The sequence below is a fragment of the Halichoerus grypus genome, chromosome 9 (genome assembly GCF_964656455.1).
Source record: "Halichoerus grypus chromosome 9, mHalGry1.hap1.1, whole genome shotgun sequence".
NCBI lineage: Eukaryota > Metazoa > Chordata > Mammalia > Carnivora > Phocidae > Halichoerus > Halichoerus grypus.
This window is the reverse complement of record NC_135720.1, coordinates 103,606,150-103,624,591: the sequence shown is the minus strand read 5'-3', so window position 1 is coordinate 103,624,591 and position 18,442 is coordinate 103,606,150. Positions and strand designations below refer to the sequence as shown.

Sequence of the window (18,442 nt, the reverse complement as noted above, 5' to 3'; positions counted from 1 at the left end):
AGACAAGTTACCAGTCTCATTTGAACACTCCCATTTTAATCCCGGGATCTCTTGAAGGATGCCGTTGATCTGAGTGCTTGCCCCCAGACTCTTAAGGTAATTATAAACCATCTCTAAAAGAGACTGGTCAGGCTGGTCTCCAGGAACACGTGGTACCCAGTCCTGGGAGTCAGACAATTCACACATGAAACTGGTATTAGTCTGCTTTATTTGACTATTTCAGATTGGTCATCAACATCAATAAAATTACCCAATAATTCTCCCTCCTCCCTCCCTCCCTCCCTAGTCCAGTGTACTTGGGCCTTTCAGGGAGTGTTCTAGGTTCTCAGATCTTGTCAGGGCATTGTAGATCTGAGCAATTCTCAATTCTCCATTCTTCTTCTCATCCCCACTCAGTCTTTAAATCCCCAAAATACCAAGATCAGCAAAAATTCTACAAGAGAGCTTAATTTTGAAAGGGGGTGAACTGCCTCAATAGAGATCTTTCTGTACTTCTGGAGAATATTAATAACCTGGCGAAACATGGTGTAAATATAATTCTCTTATCTGCTCTAATTTGGAGGCAACGTGGAGGGAAAGTTGGGGATGGCGAGGGGCCTTATGGATTTTCATCCTCCATTACTCAGCAGGGAAATGCTTCTCATGGTGTTCTACCACAAGTCATACCATGTGTCACAATGCACCACATTGACTCATGGCCAGATCTTGAGAAAAATTCACAGAAGTCAGGAAATTCCCAGAGAATGCTCTCATTTCACCCTCTGCTGACCCCGCAGTGAGAGGATAGGTAGTAGGGTCAGGCTGGAGGACATCTTTAAAAAGGAAAAATCAAAGCACTTCTGTTGCTTCTGCATGCCTGTGGTGGGGAAGAGTCCTTACGGGCCTGGCTGAAAATGCAGGATCGGCCTTGAGCCCCGGTGACCTGGGGGCAGACAGCACTGGTCTGTTCCTTCATTCTAGACTTTTATTTTTGCAAAGCTCCCTCCCCATCCCACCCGGCTTTGTTTCCCTCCAGGGACCAGCATCTTTCCCTCTGGGCAAAGCAAGATGCCCATGACCTCCCTTTCCAATGGATAAAGCCAAATTTAGAGTTCAGGTTGCTCATTTGAGCTTTGTATATAATTGAGACTGGCACAAAGGGTTATCATTAGGAGGAATGGCATGAAATGAAAAAAAAAAAAAGGAAAGCTGGTACCCAAATTAGAAAAGATCTTCTGAGGAGAGACACAGTGCTAGGGCTGGAAGGTCTAATCTCAGTGGAGTCCTTAAGAGAAAGGACAGAGCATTAAAAACGGCCGGATGAGGCAGTTAGAGAAGCTAATCTGGCCGTCTCTTAGGATCATTTGCTTCTAAGCTAGGCAGATGTTGGGGGGACTGTCGTAATAGGTGGCGACAGACACCAGAGGCGCCATTGTTAAGAGCCAGGGTCTGCTCCCAGGGCTGCAGAGAACCCTGGAGAAACAGGGTAATCTGCTTAATAGATGTTTGCCAAGATGTTTGCCATCCCCACTCAGTCTTTAAATCCCCAAAATACCAAGATCAGCAAAAATCCTACAAGAGAGCTTAATTTTGAAAGGAGGTGAACTGCCTCAATAGAGATCTTTCTGTACTTCTGGAGAATATTAATAACCTGGCGAAACATGGTGTAAATATAATTCTCTTATCTGCTCTAATTTGGAGGCAACGTGGAGGGAAAGTTGGGGATGGCGAGGGGCCTTATGGATTTTCATCCTCCATTACTCAGCAGGGAAATGCTTCTCATGGTGTTCTACCACAAGTCATACCATGTGTCACAATGCATCGCATTGACTCATGGCCAGATCTTGAGAAAAATGTCCAGAGCTGGACACCGTCACTTTGGACCGTATGACAATAGAGGGTCCTGGGGGATCCTGAGCCCTTTGCTCAGCCATTGGCTTAGGGAACTCCTTTGTCTAGAGCCCGGCTGCTCATTGCCTGGGGACATGGGACCGTCACCTGGGGAGCCCACCGCTTCCTTACTCAGTGTGGGTCAAGGGGGCACCATGAAGCCAGCCAAGGAGGCTTCTTCCTCTCCGAGATGCTGTCCCCACTGAGCTGGCGGGTGGACGTGCATGTGTCCACCTGCCACCTGCCCAGAGGTCCTGGGGCCTTGTCGTGTGAAGAGGACCCAAAGGGGCCCAGGTAGTGGGCCCAGCGCTGCTCTGGTCCAGCTGCCCCGGCCACCTCGAGCTCCCCTTTTGGACTCACATGGGGAAGCTGGCAGCCCCTCGCCAGACTGTCTCTGCTCCCTGCATTCCTGGTGGCGTCCCAGCTCTGTGTGACCCCGGGCTCTAATCTTGGGTTCGTTCGGACTACCCAGCTGGCTCTGCTCCGGGCTTCCTGACCTTGTTAAAACCAAAATGCCGTCTTTTACAACCCGGCTCTTTCCATCGAGTTCATCAAGCACTTGCTCTTTTACAAGCGAGATGGCCCCTTTGGTGAGCTCTTCCTGGCAGGGGGTGGGGAGGTGGGGGGGTGGGGGGGTGGGGGGGTGGGCAGGGAGCCTGGGCTTCAGCAGGGTCTGATCTGTGCTATATTCTTTAATGACAGTTAAAAAAAAAAAAATGAAGTTCAAAGGTGAATGACCCTCCAAGAGGAAAGATTAAATGGGTGGATTTGGGAACTGTTCAACCCTGGAGGCATTGCTAAGGAACATAATCTATTTTGAATTTTTCTTCACGAGCCTAAGTTGGTTATAGTGTGGGAATACCTTTTTCATTTTGTCTCTCCCTTTCTCCGTGCCACAAAAATATTCACGGCAGGGAATGTACAGGTTGTGTAAATGTCCCTTCAAAAAAGCACATATAGGGATTACGTATAGTCAACATGTGTCTCCTTCCAAATGGGGCTGTTCGCAGAGACACATAGAGATACGCTTCACACCCTGTATGTGAAGAAACAGCCAAGTTACAATTTGGCAGAGCAGCTCGGCCCGAGTGAGTAGAAAAGCTTGGCTTGGGGCTTAACAAACAATCCCATAAAACCCACACTTGCTTTTATTGAATGGTGATGCATGAGAGACCCAGGGTAGCCAACTTGAGCGAGGACAGGAGCCAACGTTCACAGTATTGTCCATAAAGGGTGGCAGCAAAGTTTCTTTTTGCTGAAATTCAATCTATTCCTAGAAAAAAAAATGCTTCTAATACTGGTTGGCTGGGCTTCACTCTTGTGCTTCTTTCTGCTGTGATATCATTTAAGTTCCTTTCATGTTCAAGAATACAACGTCTTTTGCATTTGGTCTTCTTGCCTCCAGCCTCACCCCCTCCAGTTCAGCCTCCACAAGGCTGGCTGCCAGAGTAATCTTTTAAAAATGCAAATCAAATCTATCACTCTTCTACTTAAAAGCCTTCAGTGGCTCCCCATTGCCTGCTAAAGTTCAAATTCCTTAGCTTCGCAGACAAGCTCCTCAGCCATCTGTCCGTGCTAACTTTTAAGTCCTGTCACTCAAAGTCTCCCATCCCTGCGCACCCTACACTCCGGCTATTTCAAACTGTCAGGCTGTAATCTCCAGGCCTCCTGTATTTGCACATATCATTCCCTCCACCGGGAGTGCCCGGGGACATGAGTGGATCAGTGACAGCATCTGCTGCACAGAGCAAGGGGGGACAGAAGGCTGATGTGGGGGGAATGCAGGTAGCACTTCCAGCTAGGGTATTCGGAAAAGGCCTCTTGAGAAGGGGACTGAACAAAGGTGGAAGGAGATGAGGGAGTGAGTCATGCAGATACCCAAGGAAGGAGCATTCAGCAAGTGCAAGAGCAAACAGCAAGTGCAAAGTCCTGAGGTGGGAATGTGCCTAGTACCTTCAAGGCATAGTTGGAGCAGAGTGAATGAGGAAGGCGTGGGGTTTCAGGGTGCCCTGGGCCAGCCCAATTCATTCAGTGGCTATAGACTGCACCTGTTACTATTACTTGGGTAGCTGGCCTAAATAGCCCTTGATCTTGAACTAAAAAGATGCAAATTACAAAATAAACTTACATTTTAAAAGTTCACTTTCAAAAGAGAGGAGGCCCAGATAGGAGGGAGAATGGAATCAGTAGGAATGAGCACTCACATGGGAGTCACCCAGAGACAGGTGAGGATGAGGGTCTTGTTAGCTGTGGACTTTGGCCAATCTATCCAAATTCTGCGACCCTCAGTTTCCCTATTGGCAAATGGGCAGAGCGTCATTGTTGGGAGTAAATGACAAAACGTATGAATAACCCTATCTGCATATTAGCATTATAATCACCTGGGATGCTGTTTTTTTAAAGATTTATTTATTTGAGAGAGAGGGAGCTGCAGAGCACGTGCGGAGGGGAGAGGCAGAGGAAGACGGAGAGTCTCAGAGAGACTCTGCGCTGAGTGTGGAGCCCATCACGGGGCTCGATCTCACCAACCCTGAGATCACGATCTGAGCCAAAACCAAGGGTTGGACGCTCAACCAACTGCGCCACCCAGGCGCCCCTCACCTGGGGTGCTTTCAAAACATAGGCTGCCTGGGCGCCATCCCCAGAGATCCCAATTTAATTGGTTGGGGGCATCAGTAGTGTTTACAAAACTCTCCAGGTGACCTTAATATGCAGTCAAGGTGGCAAATCACTGGCCTGGGGTGTAGGAGACTCTCTGTGAATGTGGGCCCTCCACCTCAGCCTTCCTGTCATGCCTGCAAAAACCCCACAAAACACGTGCCCTCCTTCACACGGAATGGCCTTGGCATCAGCGGCCTTGATTCGTACCCCGGCTCTATGACAGTGAGCCGGACACTGAACATATTGGAGCCTTAGTTTCCCTGAACAGTAAAATGGGATTCAGAACAGAGTCCGCCTCAGTGTTCCACAACCAACCATCAGAAGAGATAACTTAGCACGTGGCCTGATGCTAGGAAGCTCCCTGTAAAGGCTGGCTCTTCTTGCGAACGTGGGGAGAATGACAATGTCATCTGCACTGGGCCAGCCCTCCCCACGGCCCCCAGAGCAGCTGACCCTCCTCCCTCCCGCCTGCCTGCCTGCCCGGGCTGTCCAGCTTCAGCTGTCCGGCTCAGCCACGTTCCTGGGAGATGCCTGGTGAGAACTTGGGCTCAGACTGAGTCAGAGGTATTTGCAGACTTGACTCACCAGGTCTTAAAACCAGAAGACTGCCCTGTGGGTCTTATGACGTTCCTGGAAAATAAAAGAAGTGAATATTATTGGGTTGAGTTCATCAGACACTCACCCTCCCTTTTGTGTGTTGGGCGCTCTGAAAGGAGCAAGCAGCAAGCCAGCCAAGTCTGAGCCATCAAAGGAAAGGGCCCGGCTGCAGTGCTGAGAGATGTTGTTTCTTCTGCAGACAGGTTTCAGCCTCTTCCCACAGACTTCTGCTTCTCTGGCTCCCCAGGGCTACCCCGTTTCTCCTCCCTCTAGGTTCCTGGGAAAATGTTCCCAAGGGCTGCGTCTCTGGTGAGGTGTGTCAGAACTGAGCTATGCTGGAGGGCTGGGTGTGGGCTGGGAAGGGCCGTCTGGACTCCAGAGAGCAAGAAAGGGGACGTTCTCCTTCTGGAGTGAGAAGTTCTGGAAACTGAACACTGAAGCAACAACCAGGCAGGGCACCCATTTCTCAGATGCCTCCTGTATCCCTGAAGATAGTAAATCCTAACATTTCCGCATTCCGGCTGTCTCTAGAAACTGTCTGCCTCTCTGCGTCTCTAGAGCTGCTGCTTTAGCAAGAGCCACTGTCATTTTGTAATTTCTCACCTGCTGCTGCAAACTCCTAACCGGTCGTCCTGCTCCTGCTCTATCTACTCCCTGCCCAAACAGCCAAGTGAACTTTCCAAAATACAAAACTGATTATATCACACACACACACACATACTCATGCTTAAAACTTTCCCAAACTTTTCCATTGCTCTTAGGATAATGGCAAAACTCCTTAACAAGTTCAGCAAGACCATGTGTATCAGGATTTGGTGTGGTTGTGAGTGATGGAAAACCCACTTTAAAGCGGTTTGAATAGATAAGATTTTATTCTCTCATACAAAAAGTCTGCAGTCGAACCAGCTAGGATTGGCATAGCAATTCCCCAAAGTTATCAAGGACTCCGTGCTCTGCTCTATCATCCTTAGCAGATGGTTTCCACCTCGTGGTCCAAGAGGGCTGCTTGGGCAGCAGCCATCGCAACCAAATCCCAGGCAGAGGAAGGAAGAATTGCACACGGCACTTCTACTGGCACCTCTCTGCCCAGAATTTAGTTACTAGCTGCAGCTAATTGGAAGAGAGGCTGGAAAACGTAATCTTTATTTTAAGTGGTCATGGACCTAAAAAAGGGGAAGAGAAAAATGGATGTTGGGCAATACTGGCAGTATATATCATACACTCCATCTTCTCCTGACCCCTACTCTCCTTGAGCATCGTCTCACCTCATGCCTCCTTCCCCCAGCTATCTCCATTCCTGTCACAACTGGCTTTCTCTAAGAGTCCCACATATTCGCAACACTTCCCTCCTGCCACAGGCCCTTGCTCAGACTTCAACATTCTCCCCTCTTCGGATGTGACTTCTCATCCTCTAGAACTCTGCTCAAGCAGCATTTCCTCAGGGAGTTTTCCTTGATTAGGTCAACCCTCCTATTTAGATGCTTCTAGCATGTCGATGGTATCATCGTTGCAATTACACATTTACTTTATGCAATCATTTGATTATTTTCTGCCCCCACAATGAGGTCAGAGTTTAGGTCTGGCTTCGCACAGCATAGAGCATTCTGCGGGGCATACTGTAGGTACTCAATAAATATTTGTTGAATGAATTAATGAATAAATTTCGCTATTATCTCATACAAAATAAAAGAGGCTAAGACTCAGCAAAAGATTTTCCTAGGCGAGTGGGAGTGGTGGTGGGTGACCAGGAGGGCTGGGGAGAGTCCTACATGGGAGGACTTCCCCGAAGAAGGGGAAGCCAGTGAGAGGAGCAGGGTTTATTTGCAGATGAATGGCAGGTTCCCCCAGGCAGCCCCAGGCTTCCTCTCTCTCCCCCAGGGGCATCCCCAGAGCAAGGTAGCCCCAGGTTGGTGGGTGTCTGTGGTGGTGGTGGTGGTGACTGGGAATGCCAAATGGGTGTAAAACAGATTTTAAAAAGGTGACTAGTTGAAGGTGGCTAGTTGCCAGCCAAGAGATGATTCAGTCTGACTCAGCAATAAGATTGAAAAGAAAGTGATCAGAGGACCTTGACCCTGGATAGGAAGCAGTCACTTTCTGCTAAAGCTCAGTGACCAGCGAGATGGAAGGCAGCTCCATGTGTGGTCACTGCTGACATCTTTGCAAATGCGGAAAACGATAATCCCATCACATGCCTGGCATCTTCATGTACTTCCTCCCAATCTTTATTTTACACATTTTTCTATAAGCAGTTGAACTCACCCACAAAACATGATTTGGCAATTTCCTTTCTCACTGAACAGGAGAGCACGTGTTTTCTAAACTGCTTTCCGGAGAGGGTGTACTGATCTACTCTACTACAAACAATGTGTTAGACTGCCTCTCTCCTCGCAATTTTTGCCAATTTTACCAGTTGAAAAGAGCAATTTATTATTCCTAATTCCTAATTATTTCAGTTCATAACTCACTATTATTTTAATTCGCGGTTCTTTCATGTCTAGAGAGAATGAGCACTTCTCAAATGCTTCTTAGTTATGTATATTTTTGATAATATATATTTCAATATGTACATTTTTCAATCTATATATTTCAATTCATAATTCATTATTTTAATTTGCAATTCTTTCATTTCTAGAGAGAACAAAAACTTTTCAAATGCTTATTAGTTATACATATTTTTTCAAAACTGACTTTTGCAAAGTTATTTCTAGGATGGTAAATAGGAACCAGAATCACCAAAATTTGGTTAAAAGTCACCTTTCCCACCTCCAGAAGTAGCATCTCCCCCAAATGGTTTTATGTGTGAGGAAGATGGGGGTAGCAATGGGGAGAGGAAGGAGTGCCATGGTGGAAAGTTTGGACTCAATGGTTGGGGGACCCTGGTTCCCACACCAGCCTCCAGTACACCTTTGGGAGGGGGAGGCTCCAAGCTTCCCGAGCAAACCAGCGCTAACTAAATAGATGGCGGATGTTCGCTGTGCAGCTTTTTTGGGTTGCTGCCCCAATCTGATCCACCCGATGGGTTTTGATATCCACTGAGAGGCAAACTGGGAGCCAATGGCCCAGGGGAGGGACTGTGTCTGGTTTGGTTGTGTCTCCAGAGCCCAGTAGGACACCTGGCATGTGATCCTCCCTCGGTACGGATTTGTTCTGTGGCTGAATGATGGGAAGACTGAATAGTTGCTAGGAGACAGGAGACCGTGTCCCTCTGTGTTCTCTGTTCTCTGCTAGGTCACTAAACAGCAAGTCCCTCTCTCGAACAGACCTCCATCTCTATACCTTCGGAAGTTAATTCAAACAATAGCAAACATTCCTTCTAACTCTGAAATTCTATGAAAACACCTAAGCTGTTTTGCTTTTCTTTTTAAAAAGTGTCTTCATCTATGAAACAAGATGAAAATGTTGACCTCCCACAAGGTTGCCAGATAAAATATGGGACACTCAGTTACACCTGAACATCAGATAAACAAGGGATACTTTTTTTAGTATAAGTATGTCTCAAATAGTGCATGACTCTGAAAATAATTGAAGCACTGAATGACTAAACAACATCTAGCTGGATCAGTTTATTACATTTGGGCTTGTGTTTCTGGACTGATGATGACTATATGGCATTCATTCAATAAGTATTTATTGAGCATCTATTAGATGCAAGATATTGTTTAAGTCTGGTGACACAGCAGAGAATAAAATAAAGTAGTGTCTCTGTTTTCATATGACTTACATCCTTGTAGACAAAAAAAAAAATACATAAAATATCAGGTGGTCATAAAGCTCAGAAGACTAATAAAGCAGGTTAAAGGTCAGAGACCATGTGAGGGGGTGAAGGAGGGAATCAAGCAGTCTGGTGAACTTGACCTTCTGCACCTGAGAGCCCCCCACCTCCACCAAGAGCTGTGTTTGTAACAATAGGACCCTGATATTATTTCATTGCAATCAATGAAGCTGCATAAAAATGATGTCATTGGTTCAAAGGCACCTGTCCAAACCAGGGATAAAACGATCAGTTACAGGGATGGAAGAGACCTATAAATCATTTGGAGCAGATTTTAGCTGAGCTGGGGCTGCAACCAAGTTCCCTGACAGCTGGGAGAAAGTTCAGGAAGGTCATGTACTTATTAAAAAGATGTTTCTGTTTTCAATTTCTATGTGCCAGTCAGGGTGGATCGAGTCCTAACAACTTGATGTGTTTTTGAAGTTTTAGCTGGAACAACAAGGAAGGGTTTTCCTCTTAAGAAGTCTCTATGCGGGGGCATCTTGGTGTCTCAGTTGGTTAAGGGTCTGCCTTCAGCTTAAGTCCTGATCCCAGGATTCTGGGATCGAGCCCCTTGTGGGAAGCCTGCTTCTCCCTCTCCTCACTGTTCGTGCCCTCTTTCGCTCTCTCTCTCTCTCTCAAATAAATAAAATCTTAAAAAAAAAAAGAACTCTTTATGCCTCCTGGAGCCAGTGCTTTGAGGTTCAAGGCTGGGCTGGGGACCATCAGACTCACTGCGGAAGAGGCCACCTATCTTATTCTCCTACCAGCCAGGAGAGGTCCATCATCAGCATCATCACGTTACTATATTCATGACCATATCAGACTTGCAGGTGGTTCCTCTACCCCTGGTTACCCGAGTTTCTATGGTCATGAATCCTATGTTTCATTGCAAAGCTGTATATTTGGTCTACAGCTTTGCTAGGCAAGGTGTGGTTCCCAGGCCAGCAGCATCCACATCATCTGGGAGCTGGATAGAAATGCAGAGTCTCAGGCCCCACCCCTGACCTGCCAAGTCGCAGCCTGTCCTTTCTCAGTGTCCCAGGGAATGGCATGCACGTTAGCATTTAGGAAAGACTGTGCTAGAACATTTTGTGTGCTTGTGTCCATTGCATTTCACACATTAGACTTGTATTTGACTTAACATATATGAGCCTTGGATGTGTGGGGCTCATTAACGTCTTCCTCAAGCAAGACCAGCTCAGTTTGTAGAGGTCTTCTTATCATTTTCAACTCGCAGGAGTTAATGCGTTTACACGTGTCTGTAGATTCTTGGATTCCAAAGGAAGATCCTCACAGAAACCTGAGGAAGCGAAGTTTTGGTGGAGAAGAGGCAGTTCTGTGAAAACTAGCAGCAGAAGGTGCCCAGGAAATTTCTACCAGAGAAGTTTTTAGGCATTCTGGTGGCTTCTCTGCAAATTCTGTTCCCCCGAGGAGCGAGTGCCTCTAGGCCCCTCAGACGGAATTCCCAACCACACAAACTGGCCAGCTGAACGTCTGGGGCCTGGAGAGCCCTGTGAGAACCCTGTGGGGGGCCAGAGCCAGGATGCAGGAGGGAACAAGCTCCCCCCCCAGGCTTCTCTGAGTCCCAGCCAGGCGCAGGTGAAGGGACAGCTCACCCGAGTCGAGACTCGTGGTGAGAGTGCACACATTCACATTCGAGGGGGGATAGGTTTACTCACGGGCTCTTTCATCCTAGCGCCCTTCCCAAGATAACAAGCTGAGGGAATAGAGCAAGTTCTGCCTCTGAAAGGCTTGGAACCCCTGAAGGGCAGGGCATAAAGGTGGGCCCTCAAACAGACAACGCAGAAAGCCAAGAGAAGACACACTCCAGCTGGAACTGGGAGGGAGGCCTCAGAGACTTGGTTCCAGTAAAACTCAGAACTGCTTCTAGGGTGAGCACGGACCATCTCCCCCAAAGGCAGCAAACAGGGTGGCTGAGACAGCTGAGTTAAGGGCTTTTGCATTGATGTGGATCCTTTGATGTGAACTTGGTAAACCTCGTTACCATAGCCCATCACAAAGAGCTGCCACCCCTTTCTACCTGGAGGCTCAAGGGATTTAGGAGCGGACTAACAAAGGTAGGCTTGTCAAGTGCCTCCAGGGCCTTGAGTGCAGCCCACTGGGAACCCGGATCAATGCTTCAAGTTGAAGATTTTTGAAAGCGGGCTGATCAGCCTTGGAAGGGTCTGGGGGATGGGTCACTGCGCTCGACCTTCTTGTACAGATGGGGGAAATGAAACCAAGTCCCCAGGGAGGAGGGTGGGGAGGATGGGACTGGCCCAAAGTTCCATGGCATTTTCTGGCAGAGTGACAATCAGCGCTAAGGTCATCAGGCTCCTGGCCCCAGACTCTTTCAACTGCCTCCTGAGAGCCTGGCTTTGCTGGGACAGTGAAGGAGGCCATTTGTTTAACACACTTCTGCTTCTGAGAACAGTGGGGAAGGGCCTTCCTTTCCATCTTCACCCTCTGTCCTTGGCAAGACGGCCTCCACAGAAGCCCAGACTCTGCCCCCATGCCATCACCGTCTCCGGGGGAGGGCCACCTCCCTAGACCCCGGGGGACAGCCTGCCCCCCCCCCCCAATGCCTTGCTGGACTCCGTGATCTTCCTGCCTCAGAATTCCTATGCTCAGCCCCACCCCCTTCCCACTCTGTTCTTGGTACATTAACTGCTCCTACAACCCACTCTTCGTTCCTAGATTGCAAGTCTGGGGGTAGGAAATGCATGTCCATCTTCTCAGTTCCTTTAGTGCCTGGCACGGCCCTGGGCATACAGGGACACTCCATCCACGCCCGGGTGACCTTTTCTCCTTCCTTCCTTCACAGATTCAGAGCCCAGTACCTCGGACTCCCAGTCTTCGACCACCCTGTTCCTGTCCTCCGAGGAGCCGGGCCCCTCCACCGCCGCGGTGCCCTCTCCCTCCTCCTCCTGCGAGCCCCAGGCCTTCTCCCCGGGCGCCTCGGTGCTGCCCCCGCTGCTGCCGCCGCCCCCCGCCGCCGCCGCCACCGCGCCCCCCGGCCCCGTTGCCCCCGGACTCGCTGGCCTCTACTCCGTGGTCGCCTCCTCCCCGGACGCGGCCCCGCGCCTCGGTGACTGGCTGCCCGGCGGCCCCGCGGTCACCCCTCCCGGCGTCCGCGGGGATGAGCGCGAGCGGCCGGCGCCCGCCCCGCGCCCCGGTGCAGCGGGCAGGGAGGAGGGCGCCGAGGCCCCGGGAGCCTCCCCGCCGCCCTGCGCCCGGCCCGCCAGCCTGGAAGCCAGCGTCGGGGACATCCTGCTGGAGCTGCGGACCATGAACGGCCACCTGGACGTCATAGCGAGGGCCCTCACCAAACTGGCCTCGTCCCTGGGGCCTCCGCCGCAGCCCCTGCCTGAGGCCCGGGATGCCAACTAACCCAGGAGCCGCCGCCTGGCTGGGCACCTTCGCGGCGCTCAGCGAAGGGATCCCCAGGGCACTGGGCGTCCCCGCCTGTCACCTGTCACCTGTCACGCACACGGGCCCAGCAAAGCCAGCAGAAGAGACGAGCCCTCTGCTCGGCCTGCCGGAATGGACCTTCCCTGGCCGCTCAGTCTGAAATGATGTGTGCTTCTCACACCCTCGAGCCAGGCCCTTTCTCGGCAGTCACGGCTGCCCCACTCCCGCGGGCTCTCCTGGACCTTCAGATGCCCTTCTCCTTGTTTTGGAAAAGGCCTTGAACTCCCGGCAGGAAAAGTGCCCCCAGAAGGTGATGGGACCTTGGGCGAGGCCCACATCTGTGACTCCTGAGTCGTGTGGAGGGAAGGCAAGCCAGCCCCAGCTTTCTTTTCCGACTTGTTGATGGTGTATCTGATCTCCGGTGATGTTTACATATTTCTTTAAAAAAATATATTTTTGAATAATTAAATTTTTTTTTTTCTCATTATAACCACATTGCAAGAAGTTTGGAAAATAGAGACGTGAAAAGATCTGATGTATTTGGAGAAGGGGGTATTTAAGTCTTTCTTATGAATAAGAAAGTATTTGCATAATAAAATTTTTATATGTACTTTCGGGATATTGGCCTCACTCAGCTCCATGTTTTTCCTTTGCATGGGCCCCGGTTCCTGGTTACTTGTTCTGGCCCTCCTATACTCCTTGGGCTCTTATTTCAACGTTTCTCACGCTTGTGAAGAATAAGCTTCTAAAATTCTCATGATTCTTTTCTAAAACTCCCAGACCCCCCTAAATTTGGTAAATCCACCCCTCTCCTCTGGAGTCACAGAGTCACCGGACACTATGAAGGAAGCCAGCACCCTTGGCCTCTACTTATGAGGTACCAGTGATACCACCCTCCCACTGTGACAACCGAAAATATCTCCAGACTTTGCCAATGTCCCCTGATTGCGACCTAGATGGAATTTCAAAAATCTGGAATAATCTATGCCCTCCAGGATCTGACTTCCCATAAGGAGGCAGGGCTCTTTCCACTTTCCTATTTGAATTAGAATTCATTTGTCAGAAGCAGATGTACTGCTCTTTTCCTGGAAACAAACCAAGAGTCAGAGACCACACTGCACAGAGTAAAAGGCCATCCTTGAGCATTTGCAGGGCATGCAGATGATGGGCTGAGGCCAGTGGTGCCTGGGCTCGGCAGTCCTTGGCCTACCCAGAGCATCTCTGACTTTGGCAGGCATGACCCACCTGGAGAGCTTGTGAGGGTGCTGATTCCGCTTTAGTGGTTCTGGGGTGGAGCCGGAGACTCTGCATTTCTAATGAGTTCCAGGGGGATGTTGATGCTACTGGCCCAAGACACATTTTGAGTAGTAAGTGAGTAGCAAGGGTTTCCATTTTGGGATTCCTGCTGGTTTGGGTTGCTTGTCTTTGCACCCTGTGGTGGCCTAGAAGCCCCCGAGCTCTTACCAAAACTTCCACTGCAGCTCTGAGGGACTTTCTGTTTTATTTTTTTATTTTTAAAGATTTCTTTATTTATTTCATTGAGAGAGAGAGAGCCCAAGCCGGGGAAGTGGCAGAGGGAGAGGGAGAAGGAGACTCCCTGCTGAGCAGGAAGCCTGATGCCATACTAGATCCAGGGACCCTGGGATCATGACCTGAGCTGAAGGCAGATGCTTAACCGACTGAGCCAGGGTGTGGGGCGCCTTCAGTTCAGGTCATGGTCCTGGGATCGAGCCCCACGTTGGGCTCTCTTGCTTAGCAGGGAGCCTGCTTCTCTCTCTCTCCCTCTCTGTCAAATAAATAAATAAAATCTTCAAAAAAATTTAAATAAAAGCCAGGGTGTATTAGGTCTAGCCACCCACTTCTAAAGAAGCTTCACTGGAGTTCAAACCAATTCAACATTTATTGGGCGTCTACGATGTTGGTGCCCGGGGGACACAAAAATGAATAGAGTAAGGGCCCTGCCCTCCAGGGACTCCCAACCTAGTGTCCCACACAGAGAGGGATCAGCAGTTCCTGCGAGTAAACAACTTGAAGAGGGGGTGGGGAGAAGTAGCAGGGAGTGGTGAGAATGGCAGTCACTGAGGCCAGGCTTCTGGCTTTGGCTTTGGGAGGGTTATCCTCTTGCCTCAGTCTCTTAATCTGTGTCAGATGGGGATGATGGCATCTGCTTCGTCATGACCCAACAGAAGCCGACTTGGATGTTCCGGGGGCTTTGCATTCCAGAAAGTGCTATAAGATACCCTTGTATGGCGAGTGGGTATCATTACCTCCTCTCTCCTGGGTCCTGTGGCGAGAGGCACCCCGGAGCATAGTGTCCGGATGCTCATCACATCACGTGCCCTCCTTACTTCAGGTCATGATCACACACTCACACCAGAGCTGCCCCTCCATCTCTGACTGACTAAGCCCTCCCCCTTCCTTTTTCTTTTTTTTTTCAGGAAAAGGATCCATGGCCCAAAGTGACCGTCCTTTGTTCTGCTCTTTGGCTGAAGAAACAGCTAAGCTGGCGTTCAACCACATTGGCCGGGAACATCAGTATTGGGTTCTTGCTCAGATGCTCATTCAAACAGTCTTTTACTCTCAATTTGAGGGACTTCTTTGGCATTAGATTAAACACAACAAAAAACTAAATCCTTCTAGAACAAAGGGACTGGCATATAAATCCTAAATTCAGATACAGCGACTGGATCCTTTGGTCAGAGTCCCCGTCTGCGTCTGTGAGATTGAGGTTGGGGAGATCAGAAGAGGCTACTGTAACACTCCGTCGATCCAGGGAGAGTGGAGGAAAGTCTGAGCGCCTGTCCTGGGCGCGGAGGGCCTCAGAAACTGGGTCTGGTCTAGGGTTTTTGGGGATGGGGCTGAAGAGGGATAGGAGGGGCAGGACTTTGCAGAAGGTACAACCAAGGTGATGGAATTGAGTTCCAACAAAATATCAGTCTGAAGGGGCTGGGCAGAAAAAAAGAAATCTCGTCTTGTAGATTGTAGGTTGGAATTTCCCTCTGAATGACACCAAACTGTCCTGATACCTCTTTGCCCCAAGGCTTAGGTGTCCTTAGGGTTGGCACGACATAAGGCAAGCACATGATGGTTCAAGGTGGCAAGCTGAAAATCAGCCTGAGACCTATGGCCGAGATAGCAGGCTTAAGCTAGGTCTAGCCACCCACTTCTAAAGAAGCTTCACTGGAGTTCAAACCAATTCAACATGTACCAGCAGTTACGGCAGCTCATCTTTGTGAGGTAACGAAGGGCCTGTTTTGGCGGGCATTCCAGCAGAGACCAGATGGGGAGCTGCTGATGCTGAAGCAAACGGGGTTCTACACTGGGTGGAGCAGTGATTTAAAGACCCTCTCACTCTAGCATTGAAGTAAGCCTTGGCTCCTCTCTCTCTCAGGCCCATACCCAAGCCAACGTCCAGTCACGTGGGCTCTACCTTCTAAAGAGTTCCATTATCCAACCACTTCTCACTGCTACCACCTGGCCAAAGCCACTGTCCTCTCCCACCTGAGTTACGGCAATAGCCTCCTAACTGGCCTCCCTGCCTTCCTCCCTATTCTCACAGAGAAGCCAGAGTGGTCTTTTTTTTTTTTTTTAATGTTCAGTGATTCATTAGTTGCATATAACACCCTGTGCTCATCACATCACGTGCCCTCCTTAATGCCCATCACCCAGTTACTCTATCCCCCCATGCCCCTCCTCTTCCGCAACCCTCAGTTTGTTTCCAGAGTCAAGAGTTTCATATGGTTTTTCTCCCTCTCTGATTTCTTCCCCTTCAGTTTTCCCTCCCTTCCCCAGTTGTCCTCTGCACAATTCCTTATGTTCCATATGAGTGAAACGATATGATAATTGTCCTTCTCTGATTGACTTATTTCACTTAGCATAATCCCCTCCAGTTTCATCCATGTTGATGCAAATGGTAGGTATTCATCTTTTCTGATGGCTGAGTAATATTCCATTGTATATATGAACGGCATCTTCTTTTTTTTTTTTTTTAAAGATTTTATTTATTTATTTGAGAGAGAGAATGAGATACAGAGAGCATGAGAGGGGGGAGGGTCAGAGGGAGAAGCAGACTCCCTGCTTAGCAGGGAGCCCGATGTGGGACTTGATCCTGGGAATCCAGGATCATGACCTGAGCCGAAGGCAGTCGCTTAACCAACTGAGCCACCCAGGCGCCCTGAACGGCATCTTCTTTATCCATTCATCTGTTGATGGACGTCTCGGCTCTTTCCACAGTTTGGCTATTGTGGACATTGCTGCTATGAACATTGGGGTGCAGGTGCCCCTTCTTTCACCACATCTGTATCTTCCAGGTAAAGCAGAGTGGTCTTTTAAAAACCTTTCTAACCAGGTTACTCCTCTGCACAGACTCTCCAGTGGTTTCCATCTCACTCAGAGTAAGAGCCAAAGTTTTACATAATTTGGTCTCCTATTATCTGCCTGATCTCATCTCTTATCACTGTCCTCCGTTCTAGTCCCACCAGCCTCCTTGCTGCCTCTCCCACGCACCAGGCACGTTCTACCTCAGAGCCTTTGCACTGGCTATTTCTTCAGTCTGGACCGTTCTTCCCCAGATAGGTCACATGACTTGCTCCCTCATAACTTCAGGTCTTTGCTCAAACCCCCTTTGAAAAGTTGTAACCCCCTCCCTAACCTTAACCCTCCACTCCCCAGATGCATTTCTTATTCTCCTTTCTTGTTTGTTGTTGTTGTTGTTGTTGTGTGTGTGGTTGTTTTTTTATTTGATTTTTGTTTTTTTTTCCTTGCAAAAAACCACCACCACACGCACTATATGCTTACTTTATTTTTTGTCATTGGAATGTTAGCTCCATGAGGGAAGGATTTTTTGTCTGCTCTGTTATCTCAGCATACTGCCTTTGAAAAAATAAAAGTGTTTTGTAAAAGGGACACGTCAATGGTGATAACTCAGACCATACACAGGAGAACAAAGAAGAATGTGAAACCCACCCCAAAATCCACCCCCAAGAGATAACTACTGTCAGTATTGTGGCAGCTACTATTTGAAACATCTGTGTCTGTACAAAATGCATACACATGTGTGTACTCGTACGTAACTGAGATCACCCTAGGCCTGCCGTTCTGCGGCTTGGGTTTTGTTTTTTTTTTTTTTTAACTTGATAATGGATGGAAATTTTTCCCCTTAAAAAAATAGATGTTATATATGAAGCCACATTTACTTAACCAATCCTGTGCCTGGGTTTCTAATTTTTCTCATCATAAGCAGGGCTGTAATGACTCTATCTGGGGCGTACCTGTTTTTGTTCTTCTGTGTGTTAAGGTAAGTTCCTAGAGGTGTGATTTCTGGGTCAAAGGGCACACATTCCTACTTCTTGTTTTAGGTGGCTGTTGCGGCTTCATTGAGGTTCAAAAAGGGGAAGTGAGTGAATGGTAGGAGGAATTCAGGGGCCTTGGGGAGGTTCCATTCAAGAACTCGGAAAAAGGAGGAAATGAAAACAAAACTGCCTTCTGAAGGTTGAAATCGGAGCACAGTGGGCCAGAACAGAGTTGTTCAAAGCCACCTGGGAGGGATGAATCTCGCATGGTCCCTCAGATGGTGCATGAGTCTGGGTCTGATCAGGAAACAGAAGCCATCTAAGTTTTGCATACGGGGGGGCTCTCATTCAGGGATTGGAAACAAGGGTGTTGGGGGGTGCCTGGGTGGCTCAGTTGGTTAAGCGACTGCCTTCGGCTCAGGTCATGATCCTGGAGTCCCAGGATCGAGTCCCGCATCAGGCTCCCTGCTCAGCGGGGAGTCTGCTTCTCCCTCTGATCCTCTTCCCTCTCATGCTCTCTGTCTCTCATTCTTTCTCTCTCAAATAAATAAATAAAATCTTTAAAAAAAAAAAAAAAAAAAGGAAACAAGGGTGTTGGAAGGGCTGGAGGAGCATGGAGGGGAAGCTCAGGTTGCCCAAGATGAGTAACTGCAGGAAAGCACCACCAGCGCTGGGCTGGGGCGGCCATGGGAGTGCAGGACCCCAGTGATCCCAAAGTCCCCGCAATAGAGGGAGCTCAGGAGCGACACCGCTGGGCTGCAGCCCCTGTCCCTGCAGCCGCTGCCACCAACCCCCTCAGATATCACTAGTGCTGTCACTTCTGCCTGAGACCCCCCACCAGAGAGCAGCGGGATGGAGG

At 49.1% G+C, this 18,442-nt stretch overlaps 1 protein-coding gene across 5 annotated transcripts in view; it reads left to right on the top strand.

The window, feature by feature from the left end:
• RUNX2 (RUNX family transcription factor 2) overlaps window positions 1–12,852 on the top strand; it is a 224,951-nt gene extending 212,099 nt beyond the window's left edge. For 4 of the 5 annotated variants that reach the window (XM_078055279.1, XM_078055277.1, XM_078055276.1 and 1 more), the window contains one exon: window positions 11,706–12,852. In XM_078055279.1, the coding sequence (XP_077911405.1) occupies window positions 11,706–12,271 (566 nt within the window). In that variant the 3' untranslated portion in view covers window positions 12,272–12,852. The remainder of the gene's footprint in view (window positions 1–11,705) is intronic. The other variant, XM_036115836.2, reaches the window with a different exon arrangement.
• Window positions 12,853–18,442: the final 5,590 nt, after the last annotated feature.